The sequence below is a fragment of the Pecten maximus genome, chromosome 9 (genome assembly GCF_902652985.1).
Source record: "Pecten maximus chromosome 9, xPecMax1.1, whole genome shotgun sequence".
In the NCBI taxonomy this organism is placed as follows: domain Eukaryota; kingdom Metazoa; phylum Mollusca; class Bivalvia; order Pectinida; family Pectinidae; genus Pecten; species Pecten maximus.
Window position 1 is genome coordinate 40594111 of NC_047023.1, and position 17712 is coordinate 40611822.

The window sequence follows — 17712 nt, forward strand, 5'->3', positions numbered from 1 at the left end:
AGCAGACGACCCGTCGAAGATCTGCAAATAGGCTTAGGCTGAATGAAAAAAGATGGATGTGAGGTAAGTGCCCTTTATTAAATTTCGGAAACGTGTCATGAGTTCTTATACAAGCACCTGATTGGTCACCCCTGTGAGGAAGACTGAGTTCTGTTCCCTGGCGGAGACATAATCTATCTCCTGGTCAGTCTCTGAAAAATGAGTCTGTATATTCTCAGATAGCTGGACGAGTGATTCGCCCGTTGTAGGCTAAAGTATGGCCAGTCCTGCAAAAAGTATTCGGACACTTACTATAAAGTAAGGTGTGTTAATGCCTTATTTTTCAGATGATTTAAATGACATTTCACAGACATATAGAGAATGATCTGTCCTTCCTCTGATAATATTTATACTACAATAGGCCTACTTGTCTGTAACCGATTTCAATATAATACAGTACACTACATGGGCTATTACACGTTACATTTCTAAAATGTTAGCAGTGGTATTAATATGAATGAAGGCAAAGCCTTAGAAGAGCGCAGCTACAATGAAACACAGGGACATGCGAATAACAGTCTAATACCCCTGTCACACTTTACCGGATTGGGCCACCGGACGTGAAACGGATAACATTTTTGTGATGTTCGTCAATATCCGTTTTATGTCCGTTTTATGTTCGGTTCATTCGTTTCATGTCAGGTGATGTACGGTGCGTCCGGTGGTATCCGTTGGAAAGTTTTGTGCATGCACACAACTTGAAACGGACAGTAACGGATAAGAATATTCGTTGGCTGTCCTGTGCATGTCCGTTTTGTCCTGTATATATCCTGTCATTGTTCGTTTATATGCGGTAGGTGTACGGGGGGCATGCGTTACCCAGTCCGTTGATGGAACTTGAACGCACCCGCCACGCATAAACCGGACCTTCAGCGGACACATAACGAACACATAACGGACACATAACGGACAAACACAGGATGCTTGCAGGATTAACACCGGACACGACGAATAGACAAAAGGATTGAAAACGGATAACACGCACAGAACGGATGAATACAGAATACCTACAGGATACCTACAGGGGGAGGAACTGACTACCTTCCACTTCACCTGCATTACAAGTATCAACTTCTACTTCGCCACCTTCAACTGGCATATCATCACCACCTTTATCATGCTCTGTTTCAGTTTCGGTTTCCTGTGCAACAGCATCGACAGACACTTCTTCTGTGTCTTGCGCTTTTGCAGGAACGTTTTTTTTTTATTTTTCTACCGCGAGGCATTTTGGCGAGGCACTCAGCACTGTAACGTTTTGACAACTGATCGCCGGAGAAATGCATATACTGTATCTTGTTTTTTTCTGCACGCGCGCGCTGATGTCCGTTAGGTGTTCGGTTTGTCCGGAATGCATCCTGTACACGTCCTGATTCACCGGTTCATGTTCGTTTGTTGTTCGTTACTCATTCGGAGACACCCGGTTGGTAGTACGGTAGCCGTACGTTACATGTTCGTTATTGGTACGTTTTATCCGTTCCATATTCGGTGCAAGTACGTCGTCAGTTTGGATTTTTCTACCGGACTGACAACTTTGCCACCGTATACCACCGGATAACAAAAATTCCTATCCGTTGATGTCCGGTACACCAATCCGGTCAAGTGTGACAGGGGCATAAGAACTTGTACTACATTTAAAGATTTTTAGATTATTTTTTTTTTGTCATTATTTTTTTAATTATGCTACATTGCGTCTGCAAAATATGCTACAAAGTATGCCAATAATAGGTCCTAATACATCCCCCATTCCAAAAAAAAAAAAAACACACACACACAAAAACACAAAAAACAACAACAACATGTAAACACTTTGTAAAATTAACAATGCATTACATCTATACGTATATCGGCTGAAATTCTTATTGTTTGTCCTGATGTGACTAGCATTGTCTTCACTTTGCATTGGCGGATTCAAGATTATCACACATATCATATCCGTGATGACATGTGCACTGTATAATGACATCATTATTCTACTGCCACATTGCATATGCTACTAACAACGTAAAAGTGCCGACGATACAAGATTGGCATGATATATATAACAGGAAAGCGAATATAGTGCGCCTCCACAGGGGATCGAACCCGTGACCCTTACTTACTGGCCTGCCGCTCTACCGACTGAGCTAAAGGAAAAATCCCCCATCACCGACACTAGAAGCAAGGCGGCCGTATCACTATGTACACTATTTACAATTAAAATCTGCCCCACTATTCTCACTTTTCAAACGTGTTCGTCTCGAACACACATTAACCCAGGTTGTATCCCCAACGAAGCCTCTCATTTTCTAAAACTTGATCTCGGAGTGGTCAACGGCACCAAATATAACAGAAAAGCAAGTAGTCTCCACCAGGATCGAACACGCGACCCCCGGTTTACTAGTCAGCCGCTTTGCAGACGAGCAAAAGGGCTAGAAGGCAACCGTATCACTATATAAACTATTTGCGATTAAACTTGCGACGTATATTATCTTTTGTTTTTATGCATGTTTTGGGTTTTGGTTCTGTTTTTGTTTTGTTTTTGAAGCACGGACATATATTAGTATGTATATCTAAATCACCCACTTAGACTATTATTTGAAATGTATTATTAACATCGATGTTTTTAATTTGAAGTGAATGCGTATTGAACAAGTTGTGAAAAACAGGTTTCGTTTTCCACACATAGAAACAAATTACAAAGTCTGTTTTCTCCTGGAAATTTTGGTATACGTAACGTACGCTGTACAATGATAACTTGTGCTATATATTTTTCATTATGCCTTGTTAATCACAATATCTAGTAATTTAAGGCCATGGTGTAAAGAGGTCGGCACAGTAAGATTTTTTTTTATTATGAAGTTTTGATAAAATTCTATAATAAAAAATGCAAAAACTACTGCAGTTAATGCAATCTATACCCACTTAGAAAATACAGAAGATATTGAATTGTTTCCCTTAAATTATCACATATTTCAAAGACATCTGCAAGACGAAAAACTCTTAAAATATATGGGCTTAGAAAGGGCGGGAATCGTTGGCGAAATCTTTGACGTTGAATTCTTATGACGTCACGCTTGACGACAACAGCACCATTCTGAATGGGATGTTCAACTCAGTAATATTTCAGGGTTTTCGGTTGTAACCTTGAAATTTGTGCTTACAATGCTGTTATCTAATGATAATACAATTAAAAACTGTTCTATATAATGCACATGTGCAGCAAAATAACCTCTTAGTCCACTCTCGCATCCAATTTGATCAGTACCGAAACTGGGACGGTTCAGATTTATGTAACTTTTTAAACAAAATATCTCAAGCCAATCAAATTCGCAAAATACATTTACCTCGTCAGTCAAAAGAAAAATAGAAATGGTAACTTTTAAATGAATCATGCCTTTGTCATGGGTTGTGTGGATATTTCGAGAATTAAGTAATTTGATCTAACTTTCAGTTATTTGTTTCGACGAGAGAGAAACCAGTCAGATCTCGTCGTGTAGGGAATGAGATTTCAAACATGGCTGCCTCTACTGGAGGCGCGCGACTTTTCCCGCGGGACACGATTTCAATGTTGAAGGGGTATAGATTTGATTGGAAATATAGCTTATACACATGTTGTCTTAAAGAGAGCTTCTTATTAAGTAATTATGCCAAATGTAAGTTCTCAAAATGTATTTTCGTTAGGCCGATTTTACCAAAACTGCACACTGAAAGATATTGGTTTAAAGTTCCCTTTCATAATATTGTCATTAATGTCCATTACTATGAACGTGAGAAAGCAACGCCATTATAACGTTACTTTGGTTAAGCTTAGTGTATGAAGGAACACGATGCCACGGGAAATTTGGTTTGTGCTTTTCTTATATAGATTCTACGTGCGATATAAATTACGTGAGGAAACTCTAGGTCACAACGAAGCGATAATGCGCATATTGACATGTTTCGACCAAAAGGTGACCATTTTTCAAAAACCAATTTATTTATTACAAACCTTAATATATACTGTACTGTAACATATAAGATTAAATGTTCTTATTTGTGCGGAAAATATGTTTTGTTGGATAGGCCTATTCCATTTTGTGACCGGAAAGGTGCCTTAATATCGGGCTATTAGTATTAGTAACTTTCGAGGAGAGGTTTCCCAAATTCAATTTTTTTTTAAGAGCGCATCAGATGACCAACATCGACAATGTCATATTTTATTTTAAGTACCAAATTAAGATTACTTAAACCTATTCCTAAAAAAAACGTACTGACTATGAATTATAGCTAAAAATGGTCAACTTCCTTTTTTTTCCTGAAGTCTACTTACTTAGCTCATCCGCCTCATGGCAGGTTGACGGATCGTAGTTCGGAGTTCGAATCACCAAGACGTCACTTTAAATAGAAGTACTTTGTTTTTACTACAATTAAATTTCTCCTGATCGTATTTGAAATACCATTTCAGCATTAAAAGTAAAAGAAACATTAATTATTTAGAACTAGGCAAATACATTAAGGTATGTAATTTTCATTTGGTTATAAAAACGAAAATTCGACGAGTTACTCCGTATCCATGAAGTAAAATATAAACAAAGATCCACTTCGACAAGAGACGTACATGGATAGGAAGAGTAAAACTGCTATTTAATTGTCAATCTAACTTTATTTCATACGATATTGAGCGAAATCTTTATAATCCGTTGACAACGCCCAGCGCACCAGTGGATGGGAATCACGATTGGTCACGTGATATTTTGCCAGTATTTTTAGCTCAGGCTATCGCTGGGCGTGGCCGAGATCAGGATAACCTGAAAATACGAATGATTTATAGTAAAGTTCAACGTCGTGTGCTCACCTGTGTCGCACAACTTTACCAACAGTGCGTATGCAGGTAAATCGTATTTTTCAAGAAAATTAGACATTAAAAAGTATGTAAAAATTACCGGGGGGAAAAAAGCTTTGCTACTGGGGCAATGTAGTGTATAGGATTTCGTGAAAATACATTGAAAAACAAAGTCATAAAGATAAATTGAAATATTGTAAAAAAAAAAAATGAAAAATATAGTAAAAAGGTGAAATGTTGTAAAAAAAAAATAATGAAAAATATCGTATACCAATATTATGTGTCCAAATACTTTTTCAAAGGAAGTCTTTGAAGCACTATAAAGTCGGCATTTAGTATCGCGCTAACATAAAGAGACACCCAACCCGTAACTTTGTGTTAAAAGTGTCTAAATGGTGTCCCGCTACTACAGTACGTGAACAACCCAAAACACAGGTGTACACACTCACCATGCATCTCAACCACAGGGGAGGGTGTCCTTGGGACACAAACCAGATATCTAGTATATATCTGTCAGAATGTCTGGACTCTAGAGGATTGAGTCAGAATCGGAGCCTGAGAAAACTCCGGCTACAAATCCCTGTTTTCCAATGTCAAAACCTTTCAAATACCAAGTATAGAGATCTGGTTTTATATGATTCAAATTGGCTATTTCATATAACCAATAATAATTTCAGTTTAATCGACTAATCCTTAACCTCCAATACGAAAGTTTGGAAGTATATTTCAGGCACAGTTTCATGTGATGATTTGAAGAGGACAATCTAGCAACCGATCTTTAGTATTGCCTCCATTTTACACGTTTGATGCACACATACACCAAAAACAAAAACTAAACTAAACTAAACAAAAACTAAAAATTTCAATTTCCACCAGGTGACATTTTGTAAAAATGACATGACAAATACTTGCAATATTTGATATCAATTTATTAAACCTTTGTCATTACAGAATTCCTAAAGTATGCATTCCAACTAAATCAAACAGGCCGTGTGATGAATTAAGAAATTCACAGAATTGCATCCAATCACCATTGACAGCCACAACTTATTCAGAAACTGGCTCAGGTGTCCAAAAGTCAGCAATAATAGCAGAAGGCAGTGCTGCAGGCAAACCCAATGTCGTTAGTGATTGGCAGGTGATGGGACTGGATGGCGATGTTGCCTCACCTAGAAATGAAGATGATGGAATGAGCGATGAGGATGAAGGGACGTATGCTGTTGTCATTGACGATACATTAAGTATGGACAGTAGTTCACCAGAGCCAAGATGTGAAGATGTCAAATCAGAAGTTGTCGATAACTGGGGAGGTACTTAACAGTTAGTTTTATTTACCAATACTCAATGTAAATGATAATTGATTTTTTTTTTTTTTTTTTTATTGCTTATTGCTTTTTGTCCTATCTGGGCTGTGTAGACGAAACCGTCAAAATTGTTTTCCTGGTTAGAGCGAACTGTTACTTCATATACTATTGTGATGACAAAAATGTGCCAGTGGATGGTGGCCTACAGGAAAAGAATTTAGTTGTCTGATGAGTAGTAATGATGGTTCCTATTAACATTGAAACAAAAATAATGATTTTTTTAGCTGCTATATATTTGATCTTTTCCGCTATTTAAAACAAATTAGCATCACTGCATGCATCATTGATACTGATATGCATTTGATAATGAATCAATCGTTCATGGCTATTTGAGGAACAGTCAAAGCTGTCATCCCTCAGTATGTGAGTTTTGATTGTTCCTAAATTAGACATAAAACAATGGTATACCGATAATATGTCGGATATGTTACATAGTAGATACAGTACAGCAGGTTATTTTAGCGGGTATGGTATGGCTAAATGTCAAGGTGAAGTAGTCTTAATGGTAGGGATAAATGTCCAGGTGAAATAGTCCTTATGGTATAGCTAAATGTCCAGGTAAAGTAGTCCGTATAGTATGGCTAAATGTCCAGGTGAAGTAGTCCGTATGGTATGGCTAAATGTCAAGGTGAAGTTATCCTTAAGGTATAGCTAAATGTCCAGGTGAAGTAGTCCGTATGGTATAGCTAAATGTCCAGGTGAAGTAGTCCTTATGGTATGGCTAAATGTCCAGGTGAAGTAGTCCTTATGGTATGGCTTAATGTCCAGGTGAAGTAGTCCTTATGGTATGGCTTAATGTCCAGGTGAAGTAGTCCTTATGGTATAGCTAAATGTTCAGGTGAAGAAGTCCGTATGGTATGGCTAAATGTCTTGGTAAAGTAGTCCATATAGTATGGCTAAATGTCCAGGTGAAGTAGTCCGTATGGTATGGCTAAATGTCCAGGCGAAGTAGTCCTTATTGTATGGTGAAGTGTCAAGGTTAAGTAGTCCGTATGGTATGGCTAAATGTCCAGGTGAAGTAGTCCTTATTGTATGGTGAAGTGTCAAGGTTAAGTAGTCCGTATGGTATAGCTAAATGTCCAGGTGAAGTAGTCCGTATGGTATGGCTAAATGTCTTGGTGAAGAAGTCCGTATGGTATGGCTAAATGTCCAGGTGAAGAAGTCCGTATGGTATGGCTAAATGTTCAGGTGCAGTAGTCCTTATGGTATGGATAAATGTTCAGGTGAAGAAGTCCGTATGGTATGGCTAAATGTCCAGGTGAAATAGTCCTTATGGTAAAGCTTAATGTCCAGGTGCAGTAGTCCTTATGGTATGGCTAAATGTCCAGGTGAAGTAGTCCTTATGGTATGGCTTAATGTCCAGGTGAAGTAGTCCTTATGGTATAGCTAAATGTTCAGGTGAAGAAGTCCGTATGGTATGGCTAAATGTCTTGGTAAAGTACTCCTTATAGTATGGCTAAATGTCCAGGTGAAGTAGTCCGTATGGTATGGCTAAATGTTCAGGTGAAGTAGTCCTTATTGTATGGTTAAATGTCAAGGTTAAGTAGTCCGTATGGTATAGCTAAATGTCCAGGTGAAGTAGTCCGTATGGTATGGCTAAATGTCTTGGTGAAGAAATCCTTATGGTATAGCTAAATGTCAAGGTGAAGAAATCCTTATGGTATAGCTAAATGTCCAGGTGAAGAAATCCTTATGGTATAGCTAAATGTCTTGGTGAAGAAATCCTTATGGTATAGATAAATGTCAAGGTGAAGATATCCTTATGGTATGGCTAAATGTCCAGGTGAAGAAATCCTTATGGTATAGCTAAATGTCTTGGTGAAGAAATCCTTATGGTATAGCTAAATGTCAAGGTGAAGAAATCCTTATGGTATGGCTAAATGTCTAGTTGAAGTAGTCCGTATGGTATGGCTAAATGTCTAGTTGAAGTAGTCCGTATGGTATGGCTAAACGTGCAAGTAAAGTAGTAATTATGGTATGATTAATGTCCAGGTCAAGTAATTCTTATTGTATAGCTAAATGTCCAGGTGAAGAAGTCCTTATGGTATGGGTAAATGGCAAGGAAACATTATTTTGTATTCATGTGCACATTGGAGTATTGTAGGCGGCATGTAAGCCACACTTCTGACAAACTTAAGAGATCATGGGGTCAAAGGTCGAAAGCCACGGATCGTTACAGTACTAGCTACTGAGTAATACAGACCTTGTTCAAACTTGAATAAGTGGTGTAATTCAATCATGCTTATAATTTGAGACAACGGGTGTTTTTGTAGAGAACCTGTTAATATGGAAACAAAATGAGTGCTTCTAATTGTTCAAAATTGAAATATTGTCCGATTAAGCTAAACAAGGGCTTTGAGGAATGTCAAGTACAAGCTGTTGTGCTAATCACTATATAGCTATAAGAAGTTTTCACATCTAGCACTAACCCCGACCCTGGCAAGCTTGTGTTTCAAGTCATCTGTTCTCACTTTATTTTCTGAAATAAATCACATACTGGTATACTTCATTTTTTATGAAATTTAACTTACTGTAGATGATACGTTTACAAAAAAACTAACATCAGAGTTGGAGTTATACCCAGCTATCGAAATCGTCTGTCCAAAATGTAGATACGAGCTACACGCATGAGTCTATTGTCTTCAAGGATTATACTCGAAGGGAAGCAACTTAGTTTCTCCACTAGATATCACTAGGTTCAGTTTGAGGGTACTTCTACGTTGATTAAAACACACCACACAGTTCTTGTCTTCCCAGTTCGGACCATATTTATGAGATCGCATAATGAAATGGATCATTCACCACCAACCCTATCCTTCTTTTTGATAACAATAAAGTCTATAATCCCTTCACTAATTCGTGCCAAACAGTAATTTCCATCAGATTGTATTGGACATTTAACAGATAAATTTACAAAGAAAACAATATTTTATATTTTCAGATGCAGTACCTTACAATGTGCTCAAGTCGTCCTCCACTACCCAAACTATGGTCAATGTTGCTGAAGGCGTGTCTTATTATGGGGATGCATCTTATCCCATCTTGGGTTGTTTGTCACCAAGATCTACACTCGGTGATACTCGACACGTCACTGATGCACCTTCTTCAAGCATGTCAAGTTTTAAGACCATGGGAAATATAGTGAAACAAGAACCTCCAGAATGCAGTGGACAGTTCACATACTCTATGTCCAGTCTAGAGCTAGAGGGTCAACTAGTGGACCAGGCCATAGACAACCTAATGACCCTACCACAGGTGTTCACAGAGGTGGTTGAGAGCAAGAATAGTCAAAGTGCAGAAATACAGCTTCAACAACTTAAACTTGCATCAGCACAGGTATATAGGAGAAAATATAGAAAAAAAAAGCAAAGCTATTCACAGAGTGTAAAACTACAAAGGCCTAATGATGTAAAGAGATATGAGGAATTTAGGAAAGGGCTTGCAGAGACTAAGCAAGTTGTCTTATTCCTTTAGGTAATACTTTACTGTAATATCTTTTTATGTTGTACTATACTTGTACTATCTTTGTTGTGTAAACAATACAATATTTCTAAAATAAGATGGGATATGTCTAGCAATTGTAGTACCAAAGTATTTACCGATAATCATATGACACGTACATATTGTCCCCAACGCATATATGACTTTAATCTGTTACAGAAAGAGTATGAAGAAGGTGAGTCGTTTCCTTGTTTTTCCTGTGTTTGCAAGGGTCGCCTGCCTGATAACACGGGTTTTTTCCGGGTACTCATGTTTCCTTTCACAGTAACGCCCCCGCATGATTGATATCAGTTTATATAACTTGTTTCACAATTGTTGCAAAATAGATAAAGTTTACACTTCCGTAGCAGACTAAATAATTGAATGTTTAAATGAATGGTGAGCTTCCTGAAACACGTGTCGATTTTTAGTTTTGCCTTTAATTGTTGAACTATAACATAGGTAAAGTGTTTAAGCATGATCTGGAATCAATCAATTAATTTGAAGATTAACCATGTTAACACTATTGCTCTTTTTTCTATTTTGGTTTACGTTTTATACATTACTGTTTTTATTTTTGGACACCGGTAAAGCATTGGTGCAATTTCTGATGTTGCACCTGTTTAAGGTGTATTCTGGTGATGCCGACCATTTTATTTCAGCTTAAGATCAATCATATTTCTTTTTGCAAATTAAATAACATGTTAAAACTTTTTGTAGGTACATTTTTCTCACCAACGACTGTAAACTTCATTTATACTCTCCACTTAGTAAAGGGGGATTCAGAAATCACCTTGTTTCTTCGTCTTCCCTTTAGTGGTCATTGATTTAAACTTTTAAGATATGTCCGAGGACCTCGCGACTGATTTAGTCCATTTCCACCTACTTGTATTATTAAATTAAGATCCAGTAGATGCTGTTGACTTTTGTTCAAGAACTGCAGGTTAAATGTGCCAGGATCGCATTTGACCACCTCGTAATAAAAATCGTCTGCACAATATATATCGGAAACCCTGTAACAGACAGATCAAATTCACCGTAGCAAAAATCGGTAGCATCTAAGTTAGATTTAGGTGGTCATCGGCAGATGTTGAAGGGTAAAATAGGTAACAATAACTTTCAGAATTTGTTTGATATTTATGCACATACACAATATAGCGATACGAGTGTGTGAGTTCCCTTCTAACTTTGGCGATTAAAAGCACGAATAATCATTGTAGCTGTGAAAGAGAACAAAGCCCTGCTGGACGAGATATCCAGTGTAAGCCATGATATAGTCCATACCCATCAGGCAGTGGTAAAGGGAGAAAAACAGTGTGATGCATTGCGGCAAGGTGCGTTCATGAGTACCTAATGATTTTCTGTTATGAATCATATGTTTATACATCATGTAATAATTATTATTTCAAGTGTTTTATATAGGCCCATATAAACAAAAGTAATCGTTATGAAGACAATCTTATACTTTTAGAAATGGAGAAAAGGATATCTGAAAGTGATTATGAAGTACGAAGTATGAAATATGAATGCATTGTTCCATACATAATCCGCATATACCCAGAATACGCGATCCTTTTAAATTAGATGGTTTAACATTTTTCATTATCCACGATTAATCCGACTGATTGAATTGTTAAAACCTTTTTTGTTTGATTATGTCTATCTTTATTGCAACTTCTAGGTTGATTTTTACACGTTATACTTCTAACCGTATGATACGGTTTGATAAAGCAAGTCCCGTTTTTCTTTTATTGCAACTGAACCTTTTTTCGTTCATGATCAAACGGTTATTGGAGCTCATTAATACATAGTGCAATATTGTTTTAGATATTTTCATGTACATTCTTATTGTATGCAAAATGCCTCGATTATATCTGCTGCCAGATTTCTACTGCAACTTCTTAAACAACATACGTGTCTCGAGATCCTTTAGACACTTACCTGTTGCACTGAAACTTTTACTATTAGCCCTTTGTGATTTAGTGAACGTGATGTTTCTCTAATGCTTATTGAATTTGTTTGATACTCAGAGGTAGCAAACTATGTGTCGATCTGCGAGGACATACAACAGACAGTAAGTTACAAACAGGAGGAATATGACCTGGAGAAAAGGTATTATTCTAAACTGGTCACATGACCCATATACACTATATGTTCAACCCTATTAAAAATATGAAGCTATAAATGAGTAATGACCTAGTCATTGCATATTTGACTCAAAAATGCTACATTTGCGTAACTAAAATCAAGTATTTCGGGAGATACAAATGTACAGTAACAACATAACAATTTGTGATATTTCAGAGAATAGGTAAACGTTATCTTAAAACAAAAAGAAATCAACAATATAAAGGCAAAATACGAAAGCAATATTGATTTACATGGACTACAAGGAAAATAGGACTATACATGTATGTAGAGAACGGTAATTTCTCCCGTGACGACAACCGCTATGTAAATGCAGTGAAGCCTAGATTATGCGTCGTTCCCAAAATGAGAACCAGATCTAGAGTAGTAATAACAGAAATATCAACTGCATATATCGCGCAAGGAATCATTTCAATCATGAAATCAGCGATGTCGCCATAAAATTCAACATGGATCTTTCTAGTGTTTCAGTAAAATGTCATATCGTCCTACTATTCCGTTGAAAATGATTTCATTGTATTTCAGCAAATGTAGACACGTGCTGATATTTTACGATACTGTGTTAGTACGGTATTCTACTAGTTTTTTTGTCTCGCGTGCTACGGAGTCTCGAACCGAGACATACGTGCTAGATTTTCGGCGGCGGCAGCAACATTTGTTTATTACAAACTAATGTTAATGTTTCGGTTTAGCTGGAGTTTAACTTAATTTCGCTATAATTACGTATGCTGTTACGTAGCCTAAGATATACTTATTTCATTTCAACATATTTCATTGTATAACATTTTTACAAATGGGTTATACAGCAGGCTAGGCCTATATTAGTCTTCCACAATATGAACAAAACAATAGTAGAATTATACTTTAACAATTGAAAGTTAAGAAGCATAGGAAATATGTATATAAATCAAGTCACTGGAGATGAAATATCTATGGAGATGAAACATCTTTTATGAATATAATAAGTTTTATGTTCAAAGGGAGGTAATAAGAACTAACAGTTAGTGAAAAAGAGGGTAATAAGGTTCTAGTATATTATGATAATGTTGTTTTAGAGTTACAAAAAGTTTTTATTCTCAGTTAATAGGTTGCTTAGATCCAGCAGCACTAGAGTTTCAGGCATAAATGTTCGTTACTCCTCTTCCTGTAGCTATCCATTTAAGTGTGCTAGATCCAGGCTGAATGCCCCTGCATCCAAACAAATCTTCCATATGTCAGATATAACAAACTGTGTATTGATACTTTGGAATACAAAAGATTGTAGTTGAATATACTAGTTTTAAACTAAATAAATCAATCAAAGATATTCAGGGATCAGCTGATTTTTGAAGCAGGCCGCAGGTTCACCACATTCTTATATCAAGAATATGAACAATATAGAATATATGTAAATACAGATAAAATAATAATCAAATACTAACTGAATGAGTCTGGGTCTAGAGAAAAACATGGGAATAAATTAAACATGGTTAATTTTGAGTTTGATCAAATCGCTTACTAAATCTCTTACTATCTTTAATGTATTTTTGAACGGCGTTCAGAATGTTGATATTAATATCATTTCCAATTTCCATGAGTTAATACTATAGTGGTTAGACGATGCTGATTGTTGATATTTTGTTTCAACTCCAGCCTTTGCTGTTCATATACACATACATACCTATATCTATAAATGACTATTCCAAAACGCCATTCAAGATTCTGAATTTCCCTTGCATTGTACTGTTAATTGCACCTTGTTAATTAATTGTAGAATGTGAAGAAGTGTTGATATTTTACCACTTTGTTTACTTTTTGTAGTAAAATTGAGAGCTATCAACTGAAAATAGCCGACCACGTACGTACTGTAGACAAGCATGAAAACCAGAGTGACACGATGATTGAACTTCGGCAGCTGGAAGAGGATGTGAAAGGACTACGTAACAAAAGTAAAATAATGGATTTTAATTAAGTACCAATATCGGTCAGAAGTATTTTTAGAGGGAACGAGTACAATCTAAATACATTTTAGTAGGTTTATTTGTAGCGTGATCGTTCAAAGCCAGGAAACAGTCAATTATATTATCTATTATCAAGTGTAAACGTATCGATACTAAGATGTTACTTTGACACCTGATTTCAAGTTTCGTTACGGTATTTCAATGTCTTGACTAGGGTACGACTCTCCTCCGTTCTAAAGTTTGTTTTATTTGATAATAAACACTTTCATGTCTTCTCAATAGAGATAGAAATTGAATTAAACAAAGAAGGATTTGGGAATATGAAGGACGGGACGTCAGAGAAACAGATCGCTGATAAGTTGTCGCATCTGAAGGAGGAACTCGAAACACAAACAAAAGCTGCTGAGGATAAAACGAAACTGGTACCTATATCTCAACATTGTATTTACTGTAGTGTTTTTGAAAAGAAAAAATCGCCTTTAAAAAAAAGCATTTGCTTATTTACCATCTCCATTAGTTAAAGCGTTACGCAGTCTTGAGGCCTAGGTGTTGATCGGCCTTGATCTACTTGTCGACTCTCACTCTGTTGTAGACTGAAGACCTGAAGGATCAGCAAAAGCTTCTCGAACAGTCCGTCCTTGTTTTACACGTAAGTTTGTCAACATCACCAACATACCATGAACAACAAAACTATCGATTTCTAGTATAGTTATCAAATTCAAATCAAAACGCGATAAAACATGCACAGTGAAGTATTTGGATCACACACAATCTAAGTCAACATGTATACCGGTATTAATAATATTATTTAGTATTTTCCTCATTCTGGACTTTGATAAATATTAGACGTCTGATCTATCATGTAATACTGGATACAAAGAAAGACAATTATAGAACAGTGTCATTTGAACGGTGTTATGTAACCAAGGGTGAAAAACATGTATTTCCATTTAGATTCAGTACTTAAACTGTTATGAAGTAGTTCTTAATCATTGACTGTTTGACTATATGTCCAGAGTAACTGGTAACTTCGAGAGAAAAAATGTTTTTTCGTTTAGATTCAGTACTTAAACTGTTATGAAGTAGTTCTTAATCATTGACTGTTTGACTATATGTCCAGAGTAACTGGTAACTTCGAGAGAAAAAATGTTTCAATTTTCTAAATATGCGCAGAATATCTATATCTGTATTCTATGAAGTAATGAATTTAAACATATCAATATTTTGTATTTTGAAAATTCTGTTCATCGTTTGGTAGCACAATGTGATTGAGTTGATGGAATGTCAATTGGAGCTATGCTAACATTTTGAGTCTCTTGACTGCAACCTAATATGACTGCAGTTTGTAAGAGTTGACGGTATCTTCATTATCTCGAAGACCCTGTTGAACTCGAAGTTAAAATTCAGTTGGGACAATTAAAATTCTAGATAAGATATAATCCATTTTTTCATGACAAAACTGACTTTGTGATACTAGTAACACATTTCGATCGTTGTTAACCATGTTCAGGATAGAGGTGCTTTTGCTGTCCATATGTTTTTGATTTTACTGCACAGAAACGTAACGCGGCCCAGCTGACTCGTCTAAAAAGACAGTTAAAGGAAGCACAGATTCGGAAGAGGCGCTGGAACGACCAAATCTCACAGCTTGGAAACGTCGTGTCTGACCTCAAAAAACAACTCCTGGAATAGTGTGGAGTTGTTTAATATACCATATACTCAGGTTGTCAAGTTGTTCAATTCATTTATCATTCTCAATTCTGTTTGCCTATCACAGTTCATACAATATGTAACATTTTTTCGCATTTAATTCATCTGGTTTTTTGGGGGGGGGTTTTTAAAAACTTTTTTGCATTGTATATTACAGATCATGAGGTGTATGATCATCAGTAAATCTGTATAAGATTGCATACGGTTTATTTAATATTCTTTTAATACCATATTATCCAAACAATGGCCTATAAAATAATATTTCCACACCATATTATGTGGCCGTAAACTCGTACACTTGTATTAGAGTCAAATGCCTGTCTAATGTGTTGGATTAAAACTTGTTAATCTTGGTTACGTGTTTCTATGTTTGGCACATTGGTAATATGTATATATGGTGTAAATCACAAATGTATTAAAAGGTCAGTTAATGTGACCACTTGTAAATTGTGCCTTTGTTATGCAACATGTTCCATTGAAACAGTCTTACATTGTAAGTTATTTATTCGTCCATACATTGTTAATAACTTACATTTAGTAATAGGAATATTTAGAGATATCAGGGACTAAGTTGTATCAAATAATAAAGAAATATTTGAATATAGATCGTGAGTGTATTTATCATATTAATAATAATCATCAAATGCGTGTGGTATTCCCGATTGAACTTTTGATCGTGCAATCAGATTGATTTCGTTTTGAGACTTTGCTTTCCAACGTTAAGAAGCAGTGTTAAGTTGAGCGTTTTCAGAATGTACATGTATAAGTTAATGTCGTGCTGACAAAATATTTGATATGTCACAATTGGCAATGAATCCTTCAATATTTTTATCCGACTTCTACAAATTGTGAAGTGAGGTTTAGGTTAATTCATATTACTTGTTCGTTTTTACTTAATTATTTAGAGAACTAAATCAATGAGTGCGAGATATGAAAAAGATATTCAAGAAATATTTTCAATAATTGTCGCCCAATGAAAACTGCACAAGTTACTCTTTAAACTCGTGAATATCATGTGATTTACACTTGTTTTTCGCTTTAAAACTGAATGAAAGTTGGCTGAAAAAAAAATTAAAAATATCCAAGCAAAGGCAAATTGTATTATGTCTGTATGCATTTATTATTTTTTGTACATTTTAAATGAGTGTAATAACAGGATACAAAAGATATTATGAACACATGTTCGTCATGAATGAAGTTATAATGGATAACAAGGGAAGATAATCAGTAAGTCAATACTATACAAGTTCTCTTAATAATCGACATGTCTGGTTAACTTACCACTAATTTTCGACACTGTTTAACATAAATATGTATGTCTTTATTTCGCCTAAGAAAACTGTATCAGTTTTTTAATCACTCGAGAAAAGGTAATTTAGAATCAAAATGAATATCAGCATTGAAGTATTTTGCATATTAATGCATCACAATGTTGCGCATGTGGTAGTGATTGGACGTTCTGCTGCAAAGGCTGGACAGCATCTTGACCCCTCCATGTCGATAAGAGAATAGGTTCTGTGACTGGGATGGTGCATCTGTGAAGTGAGTACGAGCAAGATGGTGTTCAGACACCTGAAAGAAGCAAACAGGGACAACATAAGTACACACCACAAGCTCGGGACACATTTTTTGTTATAAAATGTAATTGGTTAATATTTTTTTTTCTGAAAAATCTTTCGTCGCTCTTTTGATTTCAAGGTAACTTTAAGGGTCTTTCCTGCATATAAACATGATCTTTTGCATAGCTATTATCATTTTGTATTCAGTCAAAATCCTAATTTTAAAATACATTATGCCATTAATATGTTAAAATTTTTACAATGCCTTTGAAAATACTGCACTTCAATATTTTGTTAACACAATGAATAAAGTTTTTATATCAGGAAATATGGAAAGTGATATTTTCTGTTGCTGCTTATAAAATGCCGTTATTCTAAATCGATAAGAAATAACAAGTTAAGCCATTGGAAGCTCTGTTAAACCATTTAACCATACTCCATTTGTTAAACATCAAAAATCATTCTGTGGATAGTGTGGCATCCATCATAGTTAACACCAAAATTAATTACCAGTAATAGAATTGTCTTTTAAGGAATGAATCACGCCACAGATATGTAAAGAATTTTCGTAGGCGGATGGGTCGGTCTCCCTTAGTTTGTCGTAATAGTGTATGGTAATTTTGATAAGCACTTTCAAACCAATAATGTATTTATTCAATTAACAAACCCGA

General features: G+C 35.8%; 2 protein-coding genes across 5 annotated transcripts in view; one reads left to right on the forward strand and one right to left on the reverse strand.

The window, feature by feature from the left end:
* LOC117335164 lies at positions 1 to 17538 on the forward strand. Its single transcript, XM_033895122.1, has 10 exons — positions 1 to 63; positions 5792 to 6150; positions 9146 to 9540; positions 9865 to 9880; positions 10905 to 11018; positions 11715 to 11796; positions 13633 to 13760; positions 14055 to 14194; positions 14365 to 14421; positions 15330 to 17538. Exons 1-10 carry the CDS (start codon positions 53 to 55, stop codon positions 15462 to 15464), a joined length of 1437 nt encoding a protein of 478 aa, XP_033751013.1. The 5' UTR covers positions 1 to 52; the 3' UTR covers positions 15465 to 17538.
* LOC117335166 overlaps positions 16579 to 17712 on the reverse strand; it is a 17562-nt gene continuing 16428 nt past the window's right edge. For all 4 annotated transcript variants that reach the window (XM_033895126.1, XM_033895125.1, XM_033895123.1 and 1 more), the window contains one exon: positions 16579 to 17054. In XM_033895126.1, coding sequence (XP_033751017.1) covers positions 17047 to 17054 — 8 coding nt within the window. In that variant the 3' untranslated portion in view covers positions 16579 to 17046. The remainder of the gene's footprint in view (positions 17055 to 17712) is intronic.

Bases quoted from the DNA above. Each gene is read 5' to 3' on its own strand.
- LOC117335164 (XM_033895122.1), top strand. The intron at 6,151-9,145 runs GTACTTAACAGT...TTATATTTTCAG, and splicing joins AGTTGTCGATAACTGGGGAG to ATGCAGTACCTTACAATGTG. The intron at 11,797-13,632 runs GTATTATTCTAA...TACTTTTTGTAG, and splicing joins GAATATGACCTGGAGAAAAG to TAAAATTGAGAGCTATCAAC.